The following is a 24431-nucleotide window of genomic DNA, read 5'->3' on the forward strand; positions in this document are numbered from 1 at the left end:
ATAAACTTTCAAATATTTTACCAGCCACAGAAGTTAAGCTCACAGGTCTATAATTTCCAGGCAAGGATTTTGAACCATTTTTGAATATAGGAACCACATCTGCCTTCCTCCAATCCTCCGAAAAGAATCTTGAAAGATTAAAAACAGAGGTTCACTTATTTCTACAATTAGTTCCTTAAGTACACGTGGATGGATACTGTCAGGCCCTGGAGCTTTGTTTATATTAACTTTCTTTAGTTGCCGCAGCACCTTGTCTTGAGTTAACCAATTACAATTATTCTGCAAGTTTTTAGTAGCAATCATTTTGCACATCTATTGCCATGGGTTCTTCCTTAATATATACGGAGGAGAAATGGTTATTTAAAATTCATGCCTTTTCTTGGTCTTCATTAACTAACACCCCCGTTTCAGTTTTTAGTGTACCTACACTTTCATTGTTGGGTTTTTTAGACTTACCGTATATACTCGAGTATAAGCCGAGTTTTTTAGCACATTTTTTGTGCTAAAAAACCCCAACTCGGCTTATACTCGAGTCAATAGTCTGTATTATGGCAATTTGCATTGCCATAATACAGACTGGGGCTGTGGGGGCTGCAGAGAGCGTTACTTACCTCTCCTGCAGCTCCTGTCAGCTCTCTCCTCCTCCGCGCCGTCCGTTCAGCACCTCGGTCAGCTCCCAGTGTAAATCTCGCGAGAGCCGACTTACACTGGGAGCTGACAGAGGGAGCTGCACGGACAGCGCGGAGGAGAGAGCTGACAGGAGCTGCAGGACAGGTAAGTTACAGCTCTGCCAGCCCCCCTCTCCCCCCCACTGAACTGCCAATGCTGGACCACCAGGGAAGGAGAGCCCCCCTCCCTGCCATGTATCAAGCAGGGAGGGGGGACGAAAAAAAATAATTAGTAATAATAATAAAATTATAATAATTAAATAATAAATAATACAATAATAATAATAATTAAATTAAATAAATAAAAATAATAAATAATAATAAAAAAATTAAAATAATAAAAAAATAAAAAAAAATTGCCCACCCCCCACCAAGGCTCTGCAACACACACACACACACACACACACTGCACTCATACACACACACACATACACACACTGCACTCATACACACACACTGCACTCATACACACACGCTGCACTCATACACACACGCTGCACTCATACACACACGCTGCACTCATACACACACGCTGCACTCATACACACACGCTGCACTCATACACACGCTGCACTCATACACACGCTGCACTCATACACACGCTGCACTCATACACACGCTGCACTCATACACACGCTGCACTCATACACTCACGCTGCACTCATACACTCACGCTGCATTCATACACTCACGCTGCATTCATACACTCACGCTGCATTCATACACTCACGCTGCATTCATACACTCACGCTGCATTCATACACACACACACTGCATTCATTATACACACACTGTATATAAATATTCAGTTAATATATTTTTTTTAGGATCTAATTTTATTTAGAAATTTACCAGTAGCTGCTGCATTTCTCACCCTAGTCTTATACTCGAGTCAATAAGTTTTCCCAGTTTTTTGGGGTAAAATTAGGGGCCTCGGCTTATATTCGGGTCGGCTTATACTCGAGTATATACGGTATTTGCTTTCTTATATCTTTTATAAGATGCATCTGATTTGTCCGATTTAAATGCTTTAAATGCCATTTTCTTATTTTTAATCTCTTGTTTTACTTCTCTACTAAGCCACATTGGTTTTAATTTGTTTCTTTTATATTTATTTCCCAATGGTACATACTGAGAAATGTACCTTTCTAATATTTGTTGGAAGATGATCCATTTATCCTCAGTGTTCTTTTCACTAAAGAGTTTATGCCAGTCAATATATTGTAAAGCTGCCCTTAACTTATTGAAATTGGCCTTTTTAAAATGATATGTTTTAGTATACCCCATGTGCTTTTGTTTTTTTATATATTGTGATCACTATTTCCCAAGTGCTCACCTACTTGAATGTTGGTCAAAAGATCAACGTTGTTTGTTAAAACCAGGTCCAGACAAGCGTCCATTCTAGTTGGTGCTTGTACAAGTTGTGACATGAAGGTGTCATTTAACAAGTTTAAAAACCTAATTCCCTTTGCTGAGCTACTAGTCCCTATGTCCCAATTTATATCCGGGTAATTCAAATCTCCAATAATTAAAGTGTTACCCAGATTTGCAGCTTTCTCAATTTGCTCAAACAGCTGTTGTTCCTCGTCAATATTAACATTAGGTGGTTTATAACATATCCCAACCAATAGTTGGTTTCCCTTCTTTTCCCCCAAGCAGATATTTACCCATAAAGCTTCCACATTTTCCTCATTGCATTCCATTTGCTTAAGATTTGGCTTTAAATCATGGTTGACATACAAACATACCCCACCACCCTTCTTGTTTTTCCTATCCTTACTAAATAACATGTACCCATTTAAGTTAACTGCCCAGTCATGTCTCATCCCACCATGTTTCAGTTATGCCTATCATATTGTTTAGTGAATGCTAATGCCTCTAGTCCCCCCATTTTGTTATTTAGGCTCCTTGCATTAGTAAGAATACATTTAATATCATGCGTCTCTTGTATATTTTGTGAATTATCAACATTACATAGCTTCTCTATTCTGAGCTTTACCCTCCCCCCGTCTCCACCCCCCTTATACTGTGCTAAAGCCCATCTCCTTTCTGTCCTATCTCCATTTTGTAGATGTTAGAATTTGGTAATCGCACAGTAACTCATGTAGGTGTGATTTATAGGCCCCCAAGGACAAATAAAAGAGATAATCTACTAGCTGAGGGAAAAGCTAAAATGACAATGAAGGGGGAAGTTATCATCATGGGTGATTTTAAGCTTCCTGATGTGAACTGGAAAACCAAAATAGCTGCTTGTGCCAGGAGCATACATATTCTAAACTCCCTACTGGCATTATCTCTAAAACAAGCCGTTGAGGAGCCAACTCGTAAAGAGGCCATACTAGATTTAGTGTTACCAAATGGAGATTTGGTATCAGCTATTACTGTAGGTGAAAGTTTAGGATCCAGTGATCATCAGTCAGTGTGGTTTAGCAGTGACTGAGTCACACCACACAAAAACAAAAGTGTTCGAATTTAGAAAAATACTTTTCTAAAATTAGAATATGTGTAAAGGAGTCATAATCAGACTGGAGCAATTTTACACGTTCCATATCAGCTGGTGGTACTGGTTGTTGTGGCGTGCTGAAAAAGCTTTTCCACATTTCGGTCATGCTAACCCTGCCTTCTGAGGTGCTGGCGGTGCCCCAGTTGTGTTGGCGGTCTCTTCCTCCTCCTCTGCCTCTGCCATGTGCTTCCACTGAGCCCCTGGTGTCAGTTGGTAATGCCCTCAGCAGGGCGTCTACCAGCGTGCGCTTGTAGTCGCGCATCTTCCGATCACGCTCCAGTGAGGGAATTAAGGACGGCTCGTTGTCCTTGTAACAGGGATCCAGCAGGGTGGCCACCCAGTAATCAGCACAAGTTAGAATGTGCGCAACTTGGCAGTCGTTGCGCAGGCACTGCAGCATGTAGTCGCTCATGGGTGCCAGGCTGCCCAGAGCTATCCTCTGTGGGAGGTGTATTGTCTGTGTCCTCCGTATCCCCCCAGCCGTGCTCCAGTGATGCCCACGAGCTGCGTTGGGTGCCACCCTGCTGTGAACATGGTTCCTCCTCCTCCTCCTCCTCATCCTCATCACCCTCCTCCTCATCCTTCAGAACTGTGGACAATTGTGTACCTGGCCTATGCTGGTGCAGGAACCCATCCTCCAAGCCACTTGTGAATGACTGGCCTGATAACCGTGGAAATGACCCCTCTTCCTCCAACTCCTCCTCCTGTGCCACATCCTCTTCCATCATCGCCCAAAGCGTTTTTTGAAGGAGACATAGAAGCGGGATAGTAAGGCTAAGAACGGCGTCACCGGCACAGGCCATGCTGGTGGAGTACTCGAAACAGTGCAAAATGGCACACAGGTCTTGCATGGAGGCCCACTCATTGGTGGTGAAGTGGTGCTGTTCTGCAGAGCGACTGACTAGTGCGTGCTGCATCTGAAACTCCACTATCACCTGCTGCTGCTCGCAGTCTCTCCAGCATGTGCAAGGTGGAGTTCCACCTTGTGGGCACGCACGTTGCATATGAGGCGGTGAGCGGGAAGGCCGAAGTTATGCTGCAGCACAGACAGGCAAGCAGCAGCAGGGTGAGAACACTGAAAGCGCGCACAGACAGCCCGCACTTTCTGCAGCAGCTCTGATATATCTGGGTAGTTTTTCAGGAATTTCTGCACCACTAAATTCAGCACATGCGCCAGGCAAGGGATGTGCGGCAAACCGGCTAGGCCCAGAGCTGCTACGAGATTTCGCCCATTATTGCACACCACCAGGCCGTGCTTGAGGCTCAGTGGCAACAACCACTCATCGGTCGGTTGTTCCATGCCCGTCCACAGCTCCTGCGCGATGTGGGGTTTTCCCCCCAAACATATGAGTTTTAAAACAACCTGCTGTCGTTTTCCCCCTGGCTGTGCTGAAGTTGGTGGTGAAGGTGTTACGCTGCCTGGATGGGGTGGTGGTAGAGGAGGAAGAAGCGGAGTAGGAGGCAACAGGAGGCAAAGAGAGATGCCCTGCAATCCTCGGTGGCAGAAGGACATGCGCTAAACTGCTATCTGTCTCAGGCCCAGCCGCCACTACATTTGCCCACTGTGCAGTTAGGGAGATATAGCGTCCCTGCCCGTACTTACTGGTCCACGTATCAGTGGTTATGTGGACCTTGCCACAGATTGAGTTGCGCAGTACACACCTGATTTTGTCCGCCAATTGGTTGTGCAGGGAAGGGATGGTTCGCCTGGAAAAGGAGTGGTGGCTGGGAAGCACGTACTGTGGGACAGCCACCACCATCAGGTTTTTAAAACTTTCCGTCTCCACCAGACAGAATTACAGCATTTCAAAGGCCATGAATTTTGAAATGCTTGCATTCAGGGCCAGGGATCGCGGGTGGCTAGGAGGATACTTCCTCTTTCTCTCCAGTGTTTGGGAGATGGACAGCTGAATGCTTCCATGGGACGGTGTGGAGATGCTTGGGGACGGTGGCAGACGTGGTGGCGTTGCTGCCACATCCTCTGTTTGCAGGGTGGCACGTGCCACTGTGACTCCAGAGGTGGAGGAAGAGGCCGAGACAGCAGCAGAAGAGGAAGCAGGAGGAGCCTGAGACCTTTCTTGGTTTTTGATGTGCTTACTCCACTGCAGCTCATGCTTTGCATGTAGATGCCTGATCATGAAGGTTGTGCTCAGGTTTAGCACAGTTATGCCTCGCTTCAGGCTCTGATTGCACAGCGTGCAAACCACTCGTGTCTTGTCGACAGCACATTGTCTGAAGAACTGCCACACCAGGGAACTCCTTGGAGCTGGCTTTGGTGTGCTCGTTCCCTGGGTGCGGTGGGCAGTAGCAGGCGTACCGTCTATGGGACGGCCGCTCCGCTTTTGCACCCTGCTTCCTCTTATGCTGTGCTGGTGCCTCTGTGCGACCACCGCCTCTTCCTCCAAACTGCACACGTCAATCACATGACCTTCATTCCATGTGTGGTCTTGGACCTCATCATCCTCCACATCATCTTCCACCCACTCCTCAACCCTGCCCTCCTTGCCGGTCTGCACATTGCAGAAAGCCACAGTATTTGGCAACTGTGTTTCGTCGTCATCAGAGACGTGCTACGGTGGTCCTTGCATGTCCACTTCTGGGGTAGGGCTAGGTGGATGGCCCACGGAAACCCTTCCAGCAGAGTCATCAAAAAGCATAAGAGACTGCTGCATGAATTGTGGTTCAGACTGCTTGGCTGATTTGCAAGGGGGTGAAGTGAAAGCCAGATGGCCATGGGCTGCAGGTGCCAACTCTGAGCCTTCAGCAGGGGACCGGGTGGGAGACAATGTGAAGGAACTGGAGGCACTGTCAGTCATCCAATCTACTATCGCCTGTACTTGTTCTGGCCTCACCATTCGTAGAGCATCATTCGGGCCTACCATATAACACTGAAGGTTTTGTTGCATACTCGCACCTGAGGAAAGGTGACCACGTCCTCTCCTTGCAATAGGAGCTCCACCAACACCAGCAGCACCATGACCAGGGCCACTTACCTTATTTGATACTCTCCTTATTCTTTGCGTTCACCCACCAAACTAACAGACGTTTTATGTCAGGCGACAATGTAACCACCAATAGTCAACAATTTAAAAAAAATAAAAAAAATGTTTTGTTTATTGGACTGCAAGAAATGCACCGCAGGCCGCAAATTTACTATTAAGCACCCAAAAAATTCGAATTTTTGAAAGTGCAATGTAGCCACAGTATTTGACGGTTCTATTTGACTCTCAGATATGAAGTGCACACACCAAATGTAGTATTTAGCACCAAAACAATTAGAATTTTTAAAACTGCAATGTAAGCACAGTATTTGACGGTTCTATTTGACTCTCAGATATGAAGTGCAGGCACCAAATTGACTTTTTAGCATCTAAAGAATTAGAATTTTTAAAACTGCAATGTAAGCACAATATTTGACGGTTCTATTTGACTCTCAGATATGAAGTGCAGGCAGCAAATTGACTTGTTAGCACCCAAAGCATTTGAATTTTTAAAACTGCAATGCAAGCACAATATTTGACGGTTCTATTTGACTCTCAGATATGAAGTGCAGGCACCAAATTTACTTTTTAGCACCTAAAGAATTGGAATTTTTAAAACTGCTATGTCACAGCAGTATTTGACGGTACTATTTTACTCTCAGATATGAAGTGCTGGTACCAAATTTACTTTTTAGCACTGTGATCCTTGTTTGGAGGTAGCATGGTCCTCTAGGGTAAACAACAGGCACGGTCCTTGTAATTGCATGTACTCCAGGCACTTTATTTGTAAATCCACACAGGAGACAGCAGTAAATGAAAACATAAATATAACACAAATCCCTATAAACAAAAACCTAGCTCGTCTGAGCACTAACATTAGGTTCCCTATCTCTCAGGGGTTAAACTAAAACAAAACAATATTGGTTTCACCAACCTAGTTCTTTGTCCGCTCTCAGCACTCCCAGTTGACTGCTTCTTTTTCTGCACTCCCAGTGCTCCAAACCAGCCTTGACTGCTTTTCTTTTGCACTCCCAGTGCTCCAAGCCAGCCTTAACTGCTTCCCTTTCTGCACACCCAGTGCCTAGTCTCCTTGACTCTCTCTCTGGAGAGAACAGCCTCTCTCCTACCTGCTTCCTGGGAGGAAGCCAGCAATCCCCCTTTTTTACCTGCCTAGCAGGGAGGGGTTTATTCCCACTGCTACAGCTGATTATCTGCAGCTGAGCAGTGGGTTGGAGACAGTCCAAAAAACCCTGGCCTGGATCTATGTCTCCCAGGAAAACTACTAAAATGTGGAGTGGAGCATTGGCCCACCCTTCTCTCCAAATGCTCCACCCCAGGGGCCCATAACTAAACCTAGCTTTGTGTTGTGCAACACACAAACTACATATACTCCCCCTGGGGTTAAATGGCCTCTCTGCCTTCACTTTATCACAGCACCTAAAGAATTAGAATTTTTAAAACTGCAATGTAAGCACAATATTTGATGGTTCTATTAGACTCTCAGATATGAAGTGCAGGCACCAAATGTACTATTTAGCACCCAAAAAATTGATGCTGTAAGCACAGTATTTGACGGTTCTATTCGACTCTCAGATTTGAAGTGCACCGCAGGCCGCAAATGTACTATTTAGCACCAAAAAGTTAGATTTTTAAACCAACAATGTAACAGTGGTATTTAAGGGTTTTATTGGACTGCAAGAAATGCAGTACGCAAATGTACGATTTAGCACCCAAGAAATTGCAGTATTTAAAAATGCCTAGATGTTGCCCACTGGGCTACCAGAACAGGATTAAAATAATGTGCTTGGCACACATGCAGTTGCATGTGCACTGCACTCTCTGTGGCACTGGACTCAGGGCAGGGTACAAAAATGTACTATTATAGCACCCACAAAAATAATAGCTGTAGTTTGCAGATTCAACACCAGAATTCTTTCCTAATCTGTCCCTAACAGCTGCAGAATCCTCTCCCTACACTAATAAGAGCTCATGTGCGTGCGGCGCTACGCGACTCCAGCTTATATATAGAGGCTGGGTCACATGCTGCACTGGCCAATCACAGCCATGCCATTAGTAGGCATGGCTGTGATGGCTTCTAAGGGCACATGAGTCAAACGTGCCATTAAATCGCCGAACACCGAACTCTAACCCGAACATACACTGATACGTCCGTGTTCGGGTCCCGGGTCCAAAAAACTTAATGTTCGGTACGAACCCGAACTTTACAGTCCAGGTTCGCTCAACTCTACTCTTGTCTCTTGTTACATTTTGTCCTGCTTTTGCAAATACCTCTGAAACTTCTTATAGCATTATTACTTTGAGCTTTCCTCTCCAATCAAAGCTCTCAACATTGGGTTATATCTCCAGCGTGGTTGTTTTTCGTTTACAGTATATGAGCAGACATTTAGCGGGCTTGTAAATTTGGCATGTCAGTGCCTACGCAGAGGCTCAGTCTGTTTCATATCAATAGTTACATCTATTGCTTAAACAAGGGGCACAACCACAAATGTATATGATTTTTTTTTTTTTTAAATGGGTCACAGTAATAGGCTATCTCATAAACTGTATCAATGAATGAAAAAGACACAAAATGTCAAATGGAGAGTACAATGCAATACCTAAAAGTTCTAAAATTTCATATAGGCAAACTACATAATGCATAAATCACTGGATACAAGTATACAAAAAAGCTATATAAGATACCAAATTTAACAAACACAAAAAATAATTATATATACAAGGAAAAGAAAAGCAAACCAAACCTAGTGACAAGAAGGACAAGAGTCAACCAATAAGCCCCCAACGTTTTGGCAAAATGCCTTTATCAAGGGAGCCTGTAGGGAAAGAGTGAACAACACCCTTATATTTCCCTAAAATAAATAGAAAACACCTTAAAGGAATGGGTGGCCACCCATTATGATTGAAATCCTCCCAACCATTAAACAGCTGTTGACTATGGTTGCTAAGGAAATCAATTAGAATAAACACAAACAGAAAGAAAGTTTATTAATCCCTATCCAACATATTCAAAATAAATCCGCATATATGGATGTCACATGATATATCTAAATATAAATTAACATAATTGTTTATAATGAGCACAAAAACACATCTCACAGTAAAGAAATGTATCAGTACCTGTAATATATATTCAATCCCCCAAATAAATAAGGAATTTACCCCACCATAGGAGAGACCGGAATCCTCTTCACTATGACAATGGAATCATCAGCAGTGGATCTCAAAGCTGGACAAAAGTTGCTGAATGTTTCCCCAAATCTGCGCTGGGATAGTGAATCCAAAGTGAGGCTTGGACCTCACAGTGCGCCTCAACACCCAAGAATGAAGGAGAAGCATGTTCAGTGGAATGCACCATGCGTTCCAACCCAGATCAGCGCAGGGAAGTCCGGACCACAGTACGCACATGCGCGAAAATGGTGCCTGGAACGCATGGTGCGTTCCAGCAAGCGAAATCGCAAAGTGAAAACAGCCCGAGCAGGCAAAATCAAAATAAAGAATGAATGAGCATTTATGGGAGTCCCACATGTACCTGTTCACACAATCACATGAAGGGGGGCACATAAAGAACGAACAGGCACATGTGGAAGTGACATAAGTGTCTGTAGATAAATCACATACAGGAACATTAAGCATATGAAAGAAAAAGGTCCTAAAGCAAAAAATAAAAAATAGACAATAAATAAAGAATCCCCAAAATACACATGATCACACATGCAAAGCCTAAAGAGACAACCACACTACTATGTGGTGAACATTCCATACATGAGCAAAGTTAATATGTTAAAGCATAAAGGAACATGTCCTCTATCCTTATAAGATATCATGAAACCAAGCAGTTGCACTAAATGAAACATGCAAAACTAAAAGATCAAGGAAGCATGCAAAATTAGTCAATGCTCCTCATGACTAATATAGGATTGCTGGACACCCAGAAAGATCCTCTAATATCATAAAAAATGCCTAAATGATCAGTGCTCCATACGACATGTATGCAGTCACCCAAAAACATACAACAAAGGGATAATACACAATTTAGTAAAATGCTCATCAAAACATGATATATGAAAACAGCAATGTCATTCCAAGCATTGTCATTCCAAGCATCAGGACGTGGTGTATCACTGCTGTGTAGTCACATTTCGTCCGCCGTGAATGATAGAACGTGGAGTAGAGATTGGTCCATCATAGTGGGAGAGATCATATCATCCGAGGGCCGCCCACACGTGAAAAAACCCAAAAAGGAAAAGGCTAAAAAAAAGAGAAAAAATATATTGTGATACAACAATAAATATAAAATGATACACGCAGAGGTTGAACTTGAGGAACACCCTCAATGATGCTCAAAGCTTAAAAGTAGAAAGTGGTAAGAAATTCCCTATGGTATATCACCTACGTGAATTCAGCAGTATGACCTGAAGTGATTGAAGTCACAATCTCCATTCAACCCATGAGGGAATAGTGTATCCAACCGACAAATCCACCCATTTAAGAGAATCTGTGAGGGATATCAATAGTTACACATGTGCCTACGCAGAGGCCAAAGTTAGATAGGCATTGTGTGATCTTGTTTCAGCGCTTAGTGAGTGTATTAGGTCATGGTTTGGTGTACAAGTTTGCGTGGTATGTCGTGTAAATTTCTGGCACGTGCAAGGTGTTTGGGGCTGATAACGTGGTTTGCTGATGATGTTTTCCTTCTCGTTTCCCATGTGTAGTGGCATAGCTGGCCAGTTCCACGTGACTTCTTAATGAGGGTGTGTTGCCTATATAGCTGGGTATTTGCCGTGCGTTTGTCGCCTGTTTGTAACGTTAGGTCTTGGTCCAGTTAGAGAGTTTGGTATCATAGTGTTTACGTATAGGCCAAGTATGGCCTGTAAAGGTTTCCTTACATGAGTCTGTGTAGTGGATAGGTGCGGCCTGACTTTCAGATAGTATCGTGTGGCATCATGTAGTATATGCTATGGTTCTGAGTCGGGTGTTTAGGTTGCATCAGTTTCTCAGTGGGGTTTCTGGTTTCTGGATCGGGAAAATAGCAAGGCATGTTTGTGTTGCCTCGCTTCTTATTTCTTGTGGGGAGCAATTCAGTCCATCTGTCAGTTATTTTCCCCTGATGGGGGTGCTTCATCAAGGTAGCGGGGTTTATGTTGTGTGTTTGTGTGTTGTCATTGTCCGCCTGGGTCCGTCGGCGGGACATGTTGTTGGCGGGAGTCTTCCATGTTGTGTGTTATCGGGGTTGTCTTGTGTTCTCCGGGTGGGGCAAGAATGTGTGAGTTTTCAGTCGGTAGGTGGGGGGGTGGATAAGGGAGAGAGAAAAAAAATTTAAGGAGAAAAAGGGGTGAGGGTATTGCCCCGGTCACCGCTCCAGCATGCCCTGCGTCCGCGGTGGCGTCGTAGGTGTCAGGTTTTAGACAAACGGTGTGAGGATATTATGGGGTGATAAATATTAAAATAATATTTTCAGAAAAAAATTCAAAATTTTATTTAATAATTTTTATTTTATCAAAACTGATATCTTGGCGCGGTTCACCGATAAAGCTGAGAATTACCCACTATTTAATTCTCTTAGATCCTAGAGAACGTTCATCAGAGGATTTTACTTTACACAGTAAATCACAATTTCTTAATAAAAATCTAATTTATTGTGACAATAGTAATAAAAATAATAATAATATGTAACATTCGTGATAATCAGTGAATATTTAGGTATAACATAGGCATATAATATAGCGATGGTTTAAATACAGTGTCTAAAAAAACAATCAGTTGTCAAGAAATTACCAAGATTTATGATAGGGTACTTCACTTAGAAACTGACTTCACACAGAACACAGAACTCACAGCACAGCCTAAAGCAATAAAACTTGGCTAACAATTAGATCACACTGATTAACTCTTCCACTGCTGGCTACAATCCTCATAGGCAATATTTACTACATAAGATACACTATCTTATTTCAGAACAAGTCAATACATCTGGATAAATGTGGCATGCTAACATCTAATAAATTTATCATTAATATATTGTTATCTTTATTCCACCTGCAGGAATGGAATTTTTATAACCATTTTTATAACCAGTTAACTAAGATTTCTAATGATTGAAATCTGACCCAGATTTATCCATATATATATATATATATATATAAACAAACAAATGAAGGGAGCACACTAGGACTCTTCTCAGTGGGAAATAAAAGGTATTTACTGTATCAAAAAGTTAATACATCTTCTGTGCAGAGTAAATAATCGACGTTTCGACCCTCCTTGGGTCTTTATCAAGATCACAGTGAACCAGTGCTAACAGTGACAATTTATACATATGTAAGTAAAAAAGCTTACCAATTAGGTGATCAAGCAGCCGGCGGGCCGAGAAACCCGGAAGTGAAGGACCACGTGAGCGCATGCATGTGACCAGCGTGAGCGTGCATGTGATCTGGTTGCTAAGCAACCGAGTAAACAGGAACTTACGATCTCATATTTTGAGTGTGAGATTTTTTTAAGTGCTTATAAGAGGAGGATTGCCGCCAGCACCCTATTGAAGATAGAACTGGATGTGAAACCAATCGTGATATGCTTAAACAAATCCACAAGTGACAAATGTGAAAAAAATACAAATTTATCCAAATCAAATCTATAACTATCTAGGGGATACTAGATGAGCAAAGAAAAAGCTACAGAATTATACAATGACCAGAAACAGTTTCTGGTCCGGTCTTATCAAATATCAATAAAACAATATATACAGATTTTTTCATCTAAGGGTATTAAACTCTAGTTATTTAAAGGAGCATTCTCTTTTATACATACTGCGATTATTATTCCTAATCGATGTGCATTTAATTATTCCAAGGGCTAAACTCTATGTACAATGGGGAGAAACCATGTCTATATAATTGAAGGCTATAGCTACTAGCTTGCAGCTTGGAGGAGAGTGCCTTGCTTATTTATTTTGGATATATTTAGTAAGTGCTAGCGTGGCACTTGCATGTGCACCCCCACACTAAAGAAATACCGCTTATCACCTAAACAGTGATCTGCAGCATAATCAGGATCCACTTTTGCTATGGAGGATTTCCTAAGTCAGGCTGGAGCACTAGCGGAAACGGCAGAAACGTTATCAATTACAGAAGAACAAGCATTATCAGTGTTATGGCCACGCAGGTCACAAGATCTACCCCATATACACACAGCTAAAGATCTATATAACGATCTATCGAGATTGAAAAAAAGGGAAGTAGATTTGGACCTGCATGGGGTTTTTCTCTCCGACTACTACAGATCCAAACAGATCCCGAGGGGCTTTCGGATAAAAAACGCTCCAACCATAGGAAGACAAAATCCCATTTTTTGCAAAAAATGGATGAACATTTCGAACAAGTGCTCCTTAGATTGGCTGGTAATAGTAATCGAGGAAGTCGGAATGGAACTACTCCAAGTTAAGAAATCCATACAGGAATTTGAATTGACCCACATTACTGTCTTACAAGCAACACCATCTACGGAATTTATGTTGAAATTACAAGACGATATACAGAAATATCAAAATGAATTAATCCGGTTTAAGAAAGTAAAGGTGGAAAAGGTTAACCATGACTATAAATTCCATCAAGTCTATCGCTGGTTAAGCGGGTCGGACTCCAACACTAGAAACCCCGTTCCTAAATTTAGGACACGGATAAGAAAACCGGCCTTACATACAGTGGATGTCAGCTCAGGAGAGTCAGCCTCAGATGGCGAAAGGAGGGCTGATTCCTCTACAGAAAAGCAGGGTCCTTTTTTAGAAGATGGAGGACATTCAAACGACCCACCTCGATTAACCAGCTCCAGCGAACAATTTCGAAGAGACACAAGAGACACCCTAGACGTGGACAAAAGGGTCACAAGAAATATAAGAGCTACAGGAAAACCTCCCAGACCACGGAAATAACACCTATATTTAACCTGTCTGACAAAGTCTTGGATCATAATCATGTCTCACTTCTACAGAAAGGGCTTACGTTTATACCCGTTGCCAAACCTAAAAAATTTGAAATGGCGATAGATCTATACAAATTACAAAGAACCTTGTATAGTAATGAAGTGAAAAAGGACGAGAATTCTATTAAGACTCACAGGTTCCCTAATCGAAACAAAAAAGACATCTATACCCCGAACCCTTCAATTAAGACCTTCATGCAGGTTCTACGCAACGAGACTAACCCTATCGTAACGACACCACCTTACCACAGAGATAATCTGTCTAAAGAAGAACATATAGCGTTAAAAGACTTGATCCAAGACCGTAATATCATAATTCGGCCAGCCGATAAAGGCGGGGCCATCGTGATACAAACATACGAAGATTACAGGACGGAAATTATGAGACAACTTCAGGACATCTCAACATATTCACTACTCACCTTCGATCCAGTAGAAAAATTCCAAAAGAAAATTGAAAAACTGATAGAAGAAGGGTTAGCACATCGATACTTGGATGAAAATACAGCAAAATTTTTGGCCGTAAAATACCCAAAACATCCGGTGATATATACATTACCAAAAATCCATAAGGATTTAAAACAACCACCAGGTCGCCCGATCGTGTCCGCAAAGGAGGGATTGATTGAACCTATTGCTCAATTTATTGACCACCATATCAATAAAAGTGTAAGTAAGCTACCGACATGCTTAAAAGATACCCAACATCTGATCACTCAATTACAGAATATTGACCTAACAGGTAAAGAAATTATCCTGGCTACAATGGATGTACAAAATCTTTACACAATAATACCGAAAAAAGAAGGCATTGAAGCAATAGCCGACATCTTGCTGAAGGATGATACATACACGGGTCCCTATATTCCATATCTAATGGAATGGTTAGACATTGCTCTAACATGTAATTATTTCAAATTTGAGGATAGATTCTATCTACAAACCTCCGGGACCGCCATGGGGGCAGCCATGGCACCAGCCTACGCCAATGGCTTTATGTATTGGTTTGAGGAGAAATACATTCTACAAAAATATCAAACAAACATAATCAAATATGTCAGATATGTGGATGATATCCTCATAGTCTGGGAAGGATCTACAACATCATTTGAGAACATGATCCAGCAGATCAATACGCTACCAACCCCAGTGAGGTTAACCTGTAATTGGAATGAATACAGTATTGAATTTCTTGACGTTAAGATATACAAACACGATAACCAATTAGGTTTTACTCTATTCAGAAAAACTACAGATAGAAACACCTTACTATCCGCAACCAGCTTTCATCCGCAACATGTCAAGGACTCTTTACCTATCTCCCAATTTCTTCGAGTCATGAGGTACAATAGCAACTCGACCAACCGTGAACAGCAGCTACAGGAAGTCTTTGATCGGTTTCTAGCAAGAGGATTCCACCCCAGGACTCTTGAAACAGCCAAAGAGAAAGCCTGGAATAAGTTTAACCAGATCAATATCATAAGTAATACAAAAAAGAACAACATCTTCCTCCCACTTACATTCAATACTGCCACTCCGGCAATCAAAAAGTGTATATATAAACATTGGAATATGTTTCAAGTTGACCAGAATCTACCGGATAGATTCAAAAACAATCCTATAATTAGTTATAGACGCAACCGCAACCTGAGAGATTTACTTGTTAAAAATGACCCTCGACAATGCTATGCCAAGATGCCTAAAATCCAGAAGAAGGGCTGTTACAAATGCAGTGGCTGCGTAACATGCAGCCATATGCTTACTGGAACCACTTTTGCCCATCCCCATAACGGGAAAAGAATCCCCATCAAGCATTATATTACATGTAAGACTACACATGTAGTATATATGATCACATGCCCGTGCGGTTTATCATACATCGGGAAAACTGATATGACCTTAAGAGACCGAATCAGGGGACATCGATCTGGGATCACAACAGCCTTCAGGGATCAAAGAACAGACAAGCCTGTGGCTAAGCATTATTTAACTGCACAACACCACTTGCCTACGCTTCGTTTTATAGCAATCGACCACGTCCCAGCTCCATCAAGAGGAGGGGACAGATCCAAGCTATTACTTCAGCGGGAAGCTTATTGGATCCACCATTTAAACACAGTGACTCCGAAAGGACTAAATGAACATCTGGTTCTCTCGATGTTCTTGTAAAAATATAGATCTGTTGGTAATATCTGTAGTCTAAATGTTCTTTCACTTGTATATAGAATGGATAAAGTACAACTCATTTGAAAATTAATGAAAATAGTAAGGTGATTAGACCCCCTACACTGATATTGAACGGCGCTAGTTAATCGCTTTCATTTTTGGCTTAAGTTAATTTTTTGCCAGCTGTCCGCTATACTTTTTAATATGCGATCCTATCGGTGCACAACTAATTCTAATGTAAAATTCTGCACTATGAAGAGGCATTATGAGCTGCAAGCTAGTAGCTATAGCCTTCAATTATATAGACATGGTTTCTCCCCATTGTACATAGAGTTTAGCCCTTGGAATAATTAAATGCACATCGATTAGGAATAATAATCGCAGTATGTATAAAAGAGAATGCTCCTTTAAATAACTAGAGTTTAATACCCTTAGATGAAAAAATCTGTATATATTGTTTTATTGATATTTGATAAGACCGGACCAGAAACTGTTTCTGGTCATTGTATAATTCTGTAGCTTTTTCTTTGCTCATCTAGTATCCCCTAGATAGTTATAGATTTGATTTGGATAAATTTGTATTTTTTTCACATTTGTCACTTGTGGATTTGTTTAAGCATATCACGATTGGTTTCACATCCAGTTCTATCTTCAATAGGGTGCTGGCGGCAATCCTCCTCTTATAAGCACTTAAAAAAATCTCACACTCAAAATATGAGATCGTAAGTTCCTGTTTACTCGGTTGCTTAGCAACCAGATCACATGCACGCTCACGCTGGTCACATGCATGCGCTCACGTGGTCCTTCACTTCCGGGTTTCTCGGCCCGCCGGCTGCTTGATCACCTAATTGGTAAGCTTTTTTACTTACATATGTATAAATTGTCACTGTTAGCACTGGTTCACTGTGATCTTGATAAAGACCCAAGGAGGGTCGAAACGTCGATTATTTACTCTGCACAGAAGATGTATTAACTTTTTGATACAGTAAATACCTTTTATTTCCCACTGAGAAGAGTCCTAGTGTGCTCCCTTCATTTGTTTGTTTATATTTCTACGCGGGATTGCACCTAGGCAACATAGCCTTATTTTGAGAAGATTGGAGGAGAGTGCCTTGCTTATTTATTTTGGATATATATATATATATATATATATATATATATCCAGATATATATTCCTGCTATTAGTAAAATTTTAATTAATTTAATTTAAATAAAACCAGCATAATTACCAGTTATGTCGTAGATGTTCTTATCAAATGAGTAGATAGTCCCAGGAACTTGAATGCAAGTATGATTGTGATTGTATGCAGTAGAAAACGTTTTCAGAGTTCTGGAGTTGTGTTAATTTGGAAAGTAATAGTCAAATTAGTCCAGGAAAGTGTTTCTTGAGTTGTGTCAAAGAGAGTTTAAATGTGTCCCAAAGAGCTGAGTCTTTGAATCTCCCTTTGTCCTTAGTTTTTAAAGGGCCAAACTCTCTGCACGTCACTAATTGATATGACCAATAGGGAACTGTAGGTGTGTCTACCCTACAGACTATCATCTTGTTTTTGGTCAGTAGATGGCGCAATTACATCACCGAAATTTCTTGTCGTGGGGTCCATTTGCCATTATGCACAATAGGTTAACTGAATTTGATGTTGATTTTTACGCCATTCTGGCTTATCTATATAGCCACTATAACTAACAAGACATGTCACTTCAAAGCATTTTCTTATTTTTTTCCAGTTTTATCCCAGACAGAGCGTCTATAACTTCGATTGTAATTCTGGAATAGACACCTTCTAACCTTAATTTCACCCTTTACTTACAATGGGACTTTGTAAGATTTAGAAAGTAAAATGAATTACTTAAAATTAATTACAGCATGTGTTCTGGTTCGAGCGGTCTTGGGTGTGTAGAGTGGTCGGGGTGATATACCACCTTGTGAGGACTTTGTAAGCGTTTTCTTGTAGACGTGCCAAGCTCAGTGTCTTTTGGACATGAAGAATGATTTTGCCCCATTCTGCCTCTGTTAGTGTCATGTCGAGTTCTTCTTCCCATTGTCTGATACATGGCGATGCTAGCGTGGAGTAGATTAGTGAGATAGCTTTTGGTGGTACCGTGCATAGTGTCTCGAATTCCGTCCAGTACCGGAGTAAGCTTGGCTTTTGTGGGATTGAACTGGCGTAGCGTGCGATTTGTTCTCTTGCCAGTGTGTGTAGTTACGTGTGTGGTTAATCTGGGAAGAGGTCCGAAGTCGGGCGGATGGAGAACGGTTTGTCCAGGACATTGGCCATGTGGAGTATCCGTTTGTGTTTCATCAGGTGTGGGAATGGTCCCTCGTCTCCTGCTGGAAAGTTCGGGTTTCCCCGTAGGGGTAGCATCGGGCTGGGGTCCGTGGTGAGGTAGTATCTTGTGCCCTTGTTGTGCCAGATCCAGAGCGTGGCTTTTATGAACGGGTTGGTGATGGTGAACTGGCTACTGGCAGCCCTCATGATCCATGGTAGAGGTTGCCATTCCCCCCTTAAGTTTGGTAAGTGTCAGTTGGGAGTGTGCTATGCGGGGGTATCGTCTTTTCCAGACGAATTTGCAAATTTCTGTTCTGAGCATGATGAAGAATGTTTTCGGTACCCCGATAGGCACTGTCTGGAATATGAAGAGGAGTTTGGGTAGCAGCGTCATCTTGACTGCATTTACTCTGCCCAGCCAGGAGATGTAGTATGTAGTCAGGTTCGGTGTGAGCCATATCCCTAGATATCGCATTTTAGTGGTGCACCAATGGAATGGGAACTGGCGGTGGAGTGTTTGTTGCAGTGTGTGGTTGATGGTGAGGTCTAGGATTTCCAATTTGGAGTAGTTAATTTGGAGGTTGGAGATGCGTCCGTATGTTTCGAATTCTGTTTTGATGGCATTGGTATGGGCAAACCCTTTATGGAAGAATAACAACCTCTTGGTGTACAACTATGCTGAGTTTGTAGCTGCATTCAGATGGACCTTTGATCCCCCAAGAAGAAGAGCAAATGTAGCTAAAACTCTTTTTAGGATGAAACAAGGGTCTCGCTCTCTTGTAGACTAGGCTCTAGAGTTTGCACTTATGCTGCAGAAGTGTGATGGAATAACCAGGCATTTGTAGATGGTTTTAATGAACAGTCTCACGGATACATTGTTGGATGAGGTGGCAGCTAGGGACTTGCCAGAAGAGCTAGAAGAACTCATAACCAACGTGTCTTAGCCTTAACATTCCCAGCATTAGAAACAAACACTGTGGCTATTCCTGAAACCATGCAGTTGTGTCTCCAAAGCTGAAAAATCCTATAGGAGAAAAGAGGGCCTTTGTTTGTATTGCGGTAAAAAAGGGCATTTACGTTTGACTTGTCCAAATGGCCAGAAAACACCCGCACCTAAGCACTCTTGGAGGACAGGCCTTGGGTGTATTACACATGTCCTTCTTTCAACCTAGAAAATAACTTAGGGTTCTACTCCCCATAATCTTAAAGTAAGAGAACAAGAACATCCACATGCATGCCCTTATCGATTCTAGGGCTGCAGAGAACTTTGTTGATGCTGCTTTTGCTAAGACTTATTCTCTCCCTTTAAGAGTAAGATCCACGCCGTAGGCCATAGAGGCCATAGATGGTAGACCACTTACTGATCCTGCAATCACAAAATAAATCATACCCTTTTTGATGTTTGTAGAATTGCTGCACTAAGAAATGATAATCCTACAACAGAAATCCTCTCCATCCTTTCCTATCGTTTTAGAATTTCCTTGGCTTGCTAAACACAATCCTATAATAGATTGGGAAACTAAGGAAATAAAGAGTTGGAGTGGGTCATATATGGAGGGTTGTGTTTCCAAAATCAAACTGGTGTGCCTCATAAACACATTTGTTATAGTGTATCTAGATGATAACCTGATTTATTCAAAAGACCTTGAAAGCCATCATAACCACATGAAACTTGTTCTTTCTAAATTGCTCGAAAACGGATTGTATTGTAAGCTGGAAGAATGTATTTTTGACATAATGGAAGTACATTTCTTGGGATACATAATATCCGGTATAGGTTTTAGAATGGACCCAAAGAAACTAGAGGAAATATTTCACTGTCCGTTGCCCATAGGATTGAAAGCCATACATTTTTGGGGGTTTTGCGAATTACCACAGGAGATTTGTTAAGGGGTTTTCATCCATAACAGCCCCAATTACTTCCATGATGAAAAAAATAAAATCCCAACAAGAATGGGCACCTGAGGCCATTACAACATTTAAAGCTCTGAAAAGGGCTTTTGCTTCTGCTCCTATCTTGAAACACCCTGACCCTTCTCTACCTTTTTTGTTGGAGGTGGATGCTTCCGAAACCGGTGTAGGGGCAGTACTTTCCCAAAGGTCATCTGCTGATTTACCCCTTCACCCTTAACGGTATGAAATTGGACATAGGGAATTGTTGGCCATAATCATGGCTCTAAAGGAATGGAGACACGTGTTAGAGGGATCTCCCACTCCCATAATAATTCTCACTGACCATAAAAATTTGTCCTGTTTCAGAGAGGCTAAGATACTAACAGACAGGCAGGCATGTTAGGCTCTGTTCTTGTCTCACTTTAACTACATAGTGACTTACAGACCAGGTTCTAAAAATACTAAGGCTGATGCGTTATCTTGTCCATTCGAAACCCAAGCTACTCCTAAACCCCCCAATTGCTGCTGATTATTCCTAATGATTGTTTAGTGGTCACTACTAAGTTACATATTAGATCAGAACTGATGGATTTATTAGAAAGTCAAAAGGATCAAGCTCCAGAAAATACACCACCTAATAAGCTGTATGTCCCTACGGAAAACAGAGAATCCGTTCTCTCTCTTATGCATGAGACTAAGATAGCGGGTCATCCAGGCATCTATAAAAAAAGAAGCACTTCTTTCGAATCAGTTCTGGTGGCCTTCCTATAAAAAAGAGCCTGAGGTACTTGTGCGGCTAACAAGTCACTACACAAACAACCTTGTGGTTTACTCCAACCCTTGCCTATGCCAAACAGACCATGGTAAGTCTGGTAATGGATTTTGTAGTAGACCTACCTGTATCCGAAAAGATGATATTGACCGTTATAGATAAATGTCTCACTTAATACCTTTACCCAAACTACCCACCTCTTCCGAATTAGAAACTATATTCACCAGAGAATAGATTGGATTACCCAACGAAATTGTCTCAGATAAAGGATCACAATTCGTATCCTGTTTCTGGAGGCCTTTAGTAAGCAATTAGACATCGAATTGTGTTTTGTTTCCTTTTACCACCCACAAACAAACGGTTGGAAGTGAGACCTTGAACAGCTCTTATGTTTCTTCATATCTGAACACCAAGATAATTGGGTTGATCTCCTACCTTGGGCAGAATTTATACACAATAGCAATATACATGAATCCACCAAACATAATCTGTTTTTTTATTAACTATGGGTTTGACACTGTTATTCTTCTGAAATGCCTGTTGTGGAGGGACAAGTAAGGGAGATTCATGAGACTTGGCTTGGTGTGCAGCAGATCCTCATGCAGAAATCTATTGTACACAAAAAATACGCTGATAAACGTCGAACAGCAGCAATGACAAAGGGGAAAAACGAAGTCCAGGGACGTGTCCTTTGTTGCAATAAAACATCAGAGAGGGGAAACACACCATATTCACTGTAGGGAAGGGAAAAATCACCATAACTACTTCAACCACAGGGGGTTCTTGTTACAGATCCTTTTAACAATATTCATCCCTTCTTTTCCAAAATGGAGCCACTCTCCCCTCCTAAAATAGATAATGTGTTCTATATGTCTGCAATTGACCTTTTTGTATTTTTAAATAGAGGGTATATTAACTGCAGATAATGGTGACACCTCACCACACACTCTGCAATGGTCAGCCATGACAATATTACATGCATGATGTTTATTATTCTTTCAGAAAAAAATCATTCACATGCTAACCAAATGAAAGTTTTCAAAATGTTTCCAAAATGTGCAACATTTTCAAGCACCAAAACTTAAATTTAGTATAATACCACTTTATACTCTTATTCAATTAGACTAGCATCAGTTCAACATAGGTAGCTGAAACTGACATGGTCTTCTGTCACCACAGATAAAGATAAGTTAATTTTAGTTTCCCTGGTTTGCAAAACCTTGGGATTTCTTGCAGACAGCAGGTACAGAAAACCTCCTCTTCATTAAAGGAACACTATATGGTTAGGACACAAACATATAGGTTGCGAGGGACGGGGGGACCTATTAACCCTATAGTGCCAGGAAAACGGATTTGTTTTGCTGGAACTGTAGGATCCCTTTAAGATGTACAGATGTCAGTAGGAGAGTTCGGTATAAGTAGGGTGGGTTTGGGGAAACCATGGGAAAGCAATTATTCAGTCTTGTCTACTTTATACTACATTGAGATTCAAGTAATTTAGTATATTACATGGAAACAAAAGAAACATACATAGAACAAATTGTACAACATGAGTATGTAGAATGAGATTGATATAGAAGGTGAGTAAAGCTAGGGCGATCAGTCAGTATTATGATGAGTAGATAGTCACGTGTCCTACAAAGTCCCATTTGTTGCACAGTGCATTTCAAACAACAAGGTTTACTGACAGTGTTTATTTCATGATATTTCAGAGAGGGTAACTCCAGCTTGTACAGCACTGAAAATCTATTTGCTAATGAAGATATAACTATAACAAGAAAGTCAAATTTATAATAAAATGTATCCAAAGCGTGAGAGAGAAAAATTGTGTGTGTGTATGTCTGTTAGATTATATTTTCCCATGTATATTTAAATCGTTATGGACTTGTATGTAAAACATTTTTAGTGTGCTTGTGCTAGGTTAATACCTTTTTGGATTATGTGGATCAGTCCCTGGTGTATAAAATTCTGATATAAGCCACATAGACATTCATTTATTTTTTATTTTTTTTTTGTTCCCCCACCTGGATGTTTTTCTACAGGATGAAAAGGCTCTGGGACTGGTTAATGTTTCTACTTATAATTTGGAGAGCCCACTCGATTCAAAACACAAGAAAAAATAGTAAGTCTGAGTGTGTAATAACATGGTAATGTTTAGTGGTGGAAAGAGTAGTCATTAAAATTTATTATTTGATTCTTATCTCTCCAGTGAGTTCCAGTTGTGCCATGCCACATACAAACCATTTGTGTTTGCCGCAGACAATCTAGATGACATGAATAAGTAAGAGGTCTTATTTACTTAACAATTCTGTCTCCTCCACCTCACCACTCCTTTTACACTGGTCATATATCCTGATTTTTACTGCTTTACTTTTATTGTAGTATATGAATTAATCAGACCATTGCTTGTACCAAGCCTCTCAGTGAAGGACTGGCAACTATGGAGAACAAATACATGTCATTTTGTTTGTATATGAAACCCACAGATTTCTGTTTACATGGTCCTACTCAAACTGAGCTAAGTTCACATTATATCTCCTTGCAACCTCCATCAGACCTGCGCAGTCTGGTGCATGTCCAAAAGACACGAACTGTTTTCTGCAACTCATTTGCTGACAGTGAAAATGGTTGGGTTTTATGAATGTAATAAGCGTAAGAAATGTCTCACTCTGTGGTCACATGTAAACACCTTCAGTAAGATCATGCATACTCATCTTTGCCCATAGGTGCAACAGTCCTAAATTTCCCTTAACACTCCTATATTTAGGGGTACTGTACACGTAAATATAGGTCCTGGGGACCTGTCCCACATCTGCCAGCAGGTTTTAAAATGCAGGAAGGGACTGGGCACTAAGAGCATGCACAGAACGCCTCAGCATTGCACCACACATGGTCTACTGAAAGGGGCAGGCTTTTAGTCAGCCTTACCACCCTCTTTGGGGTGTGCCTGCCCCTTTGATTGGCTGAAATGCACCTTTTGATGCACATCTGCTCTCTTCCATGCTCACCTCTGTCCCGGAAGGTGGGCATGGAATGTTGGTAGGCGGGTTTGCCTAGTGCATCAGTAATTCTGAGAGCCAACGCAGGCCTGGAGAACACTGAGATTATGGTCCATCAGCTCATGCATTAACCCACACACAGTGCTGGACTGCCAAACACATTGTGTAAATATTCCTGCTGCCTCAC

General features: G+C 41.5%; 2 protein-coding genes across 2 annotated transcripts in view; one reads left to right on the forward strand and one right to left on the reverse strand.

Moving 5' to 3' along the window:
- Positions 1-24431, reverse strand: part of ZNF593OS (ZNF593 opposite strand) — a 343969-nt gene that overhangs the window by 289671 nt on the left and 29867 nt on the right. The gene's annotated exons all lie outside the window — the stretch shown is intronic.
- CNKSR1 (connector enhancer of kinase suppressor of Ras 1) overlaps positions 1-24431 on the forward strand; it is a 128779-nt gene that overhangs the window by 101649 nt on the left and 2699 nt on the right. Inside the window, exons 15-16 of the mRNA XM_063453225.1 lie at positions 23288-23367; positions 23455-23526. Of these exons, the coding sequence (XP_063309295.1) occupies positions 23288-23367; positions 23455-23526 (152 nt within the window). The remainder of the gene's footprint in view (positions 1-23287; positions 23368-23454; positions 23527-24431) is intronic.

Source organism: Pelobates fuscus, chromosome 1 (assembly GCF_036172605.1).
Source record: "Pelobates fuscus isolate aPelFus1 chromosome 1, aPelFus1.pri, whole genome shotgun sequence".
Classification (NCBI taxonomy): Eukaryota; Metazoa; Chordata; class Amphibia; order Anura; family Pelobatidae; genus Pelobates; species Pelobates fuscus.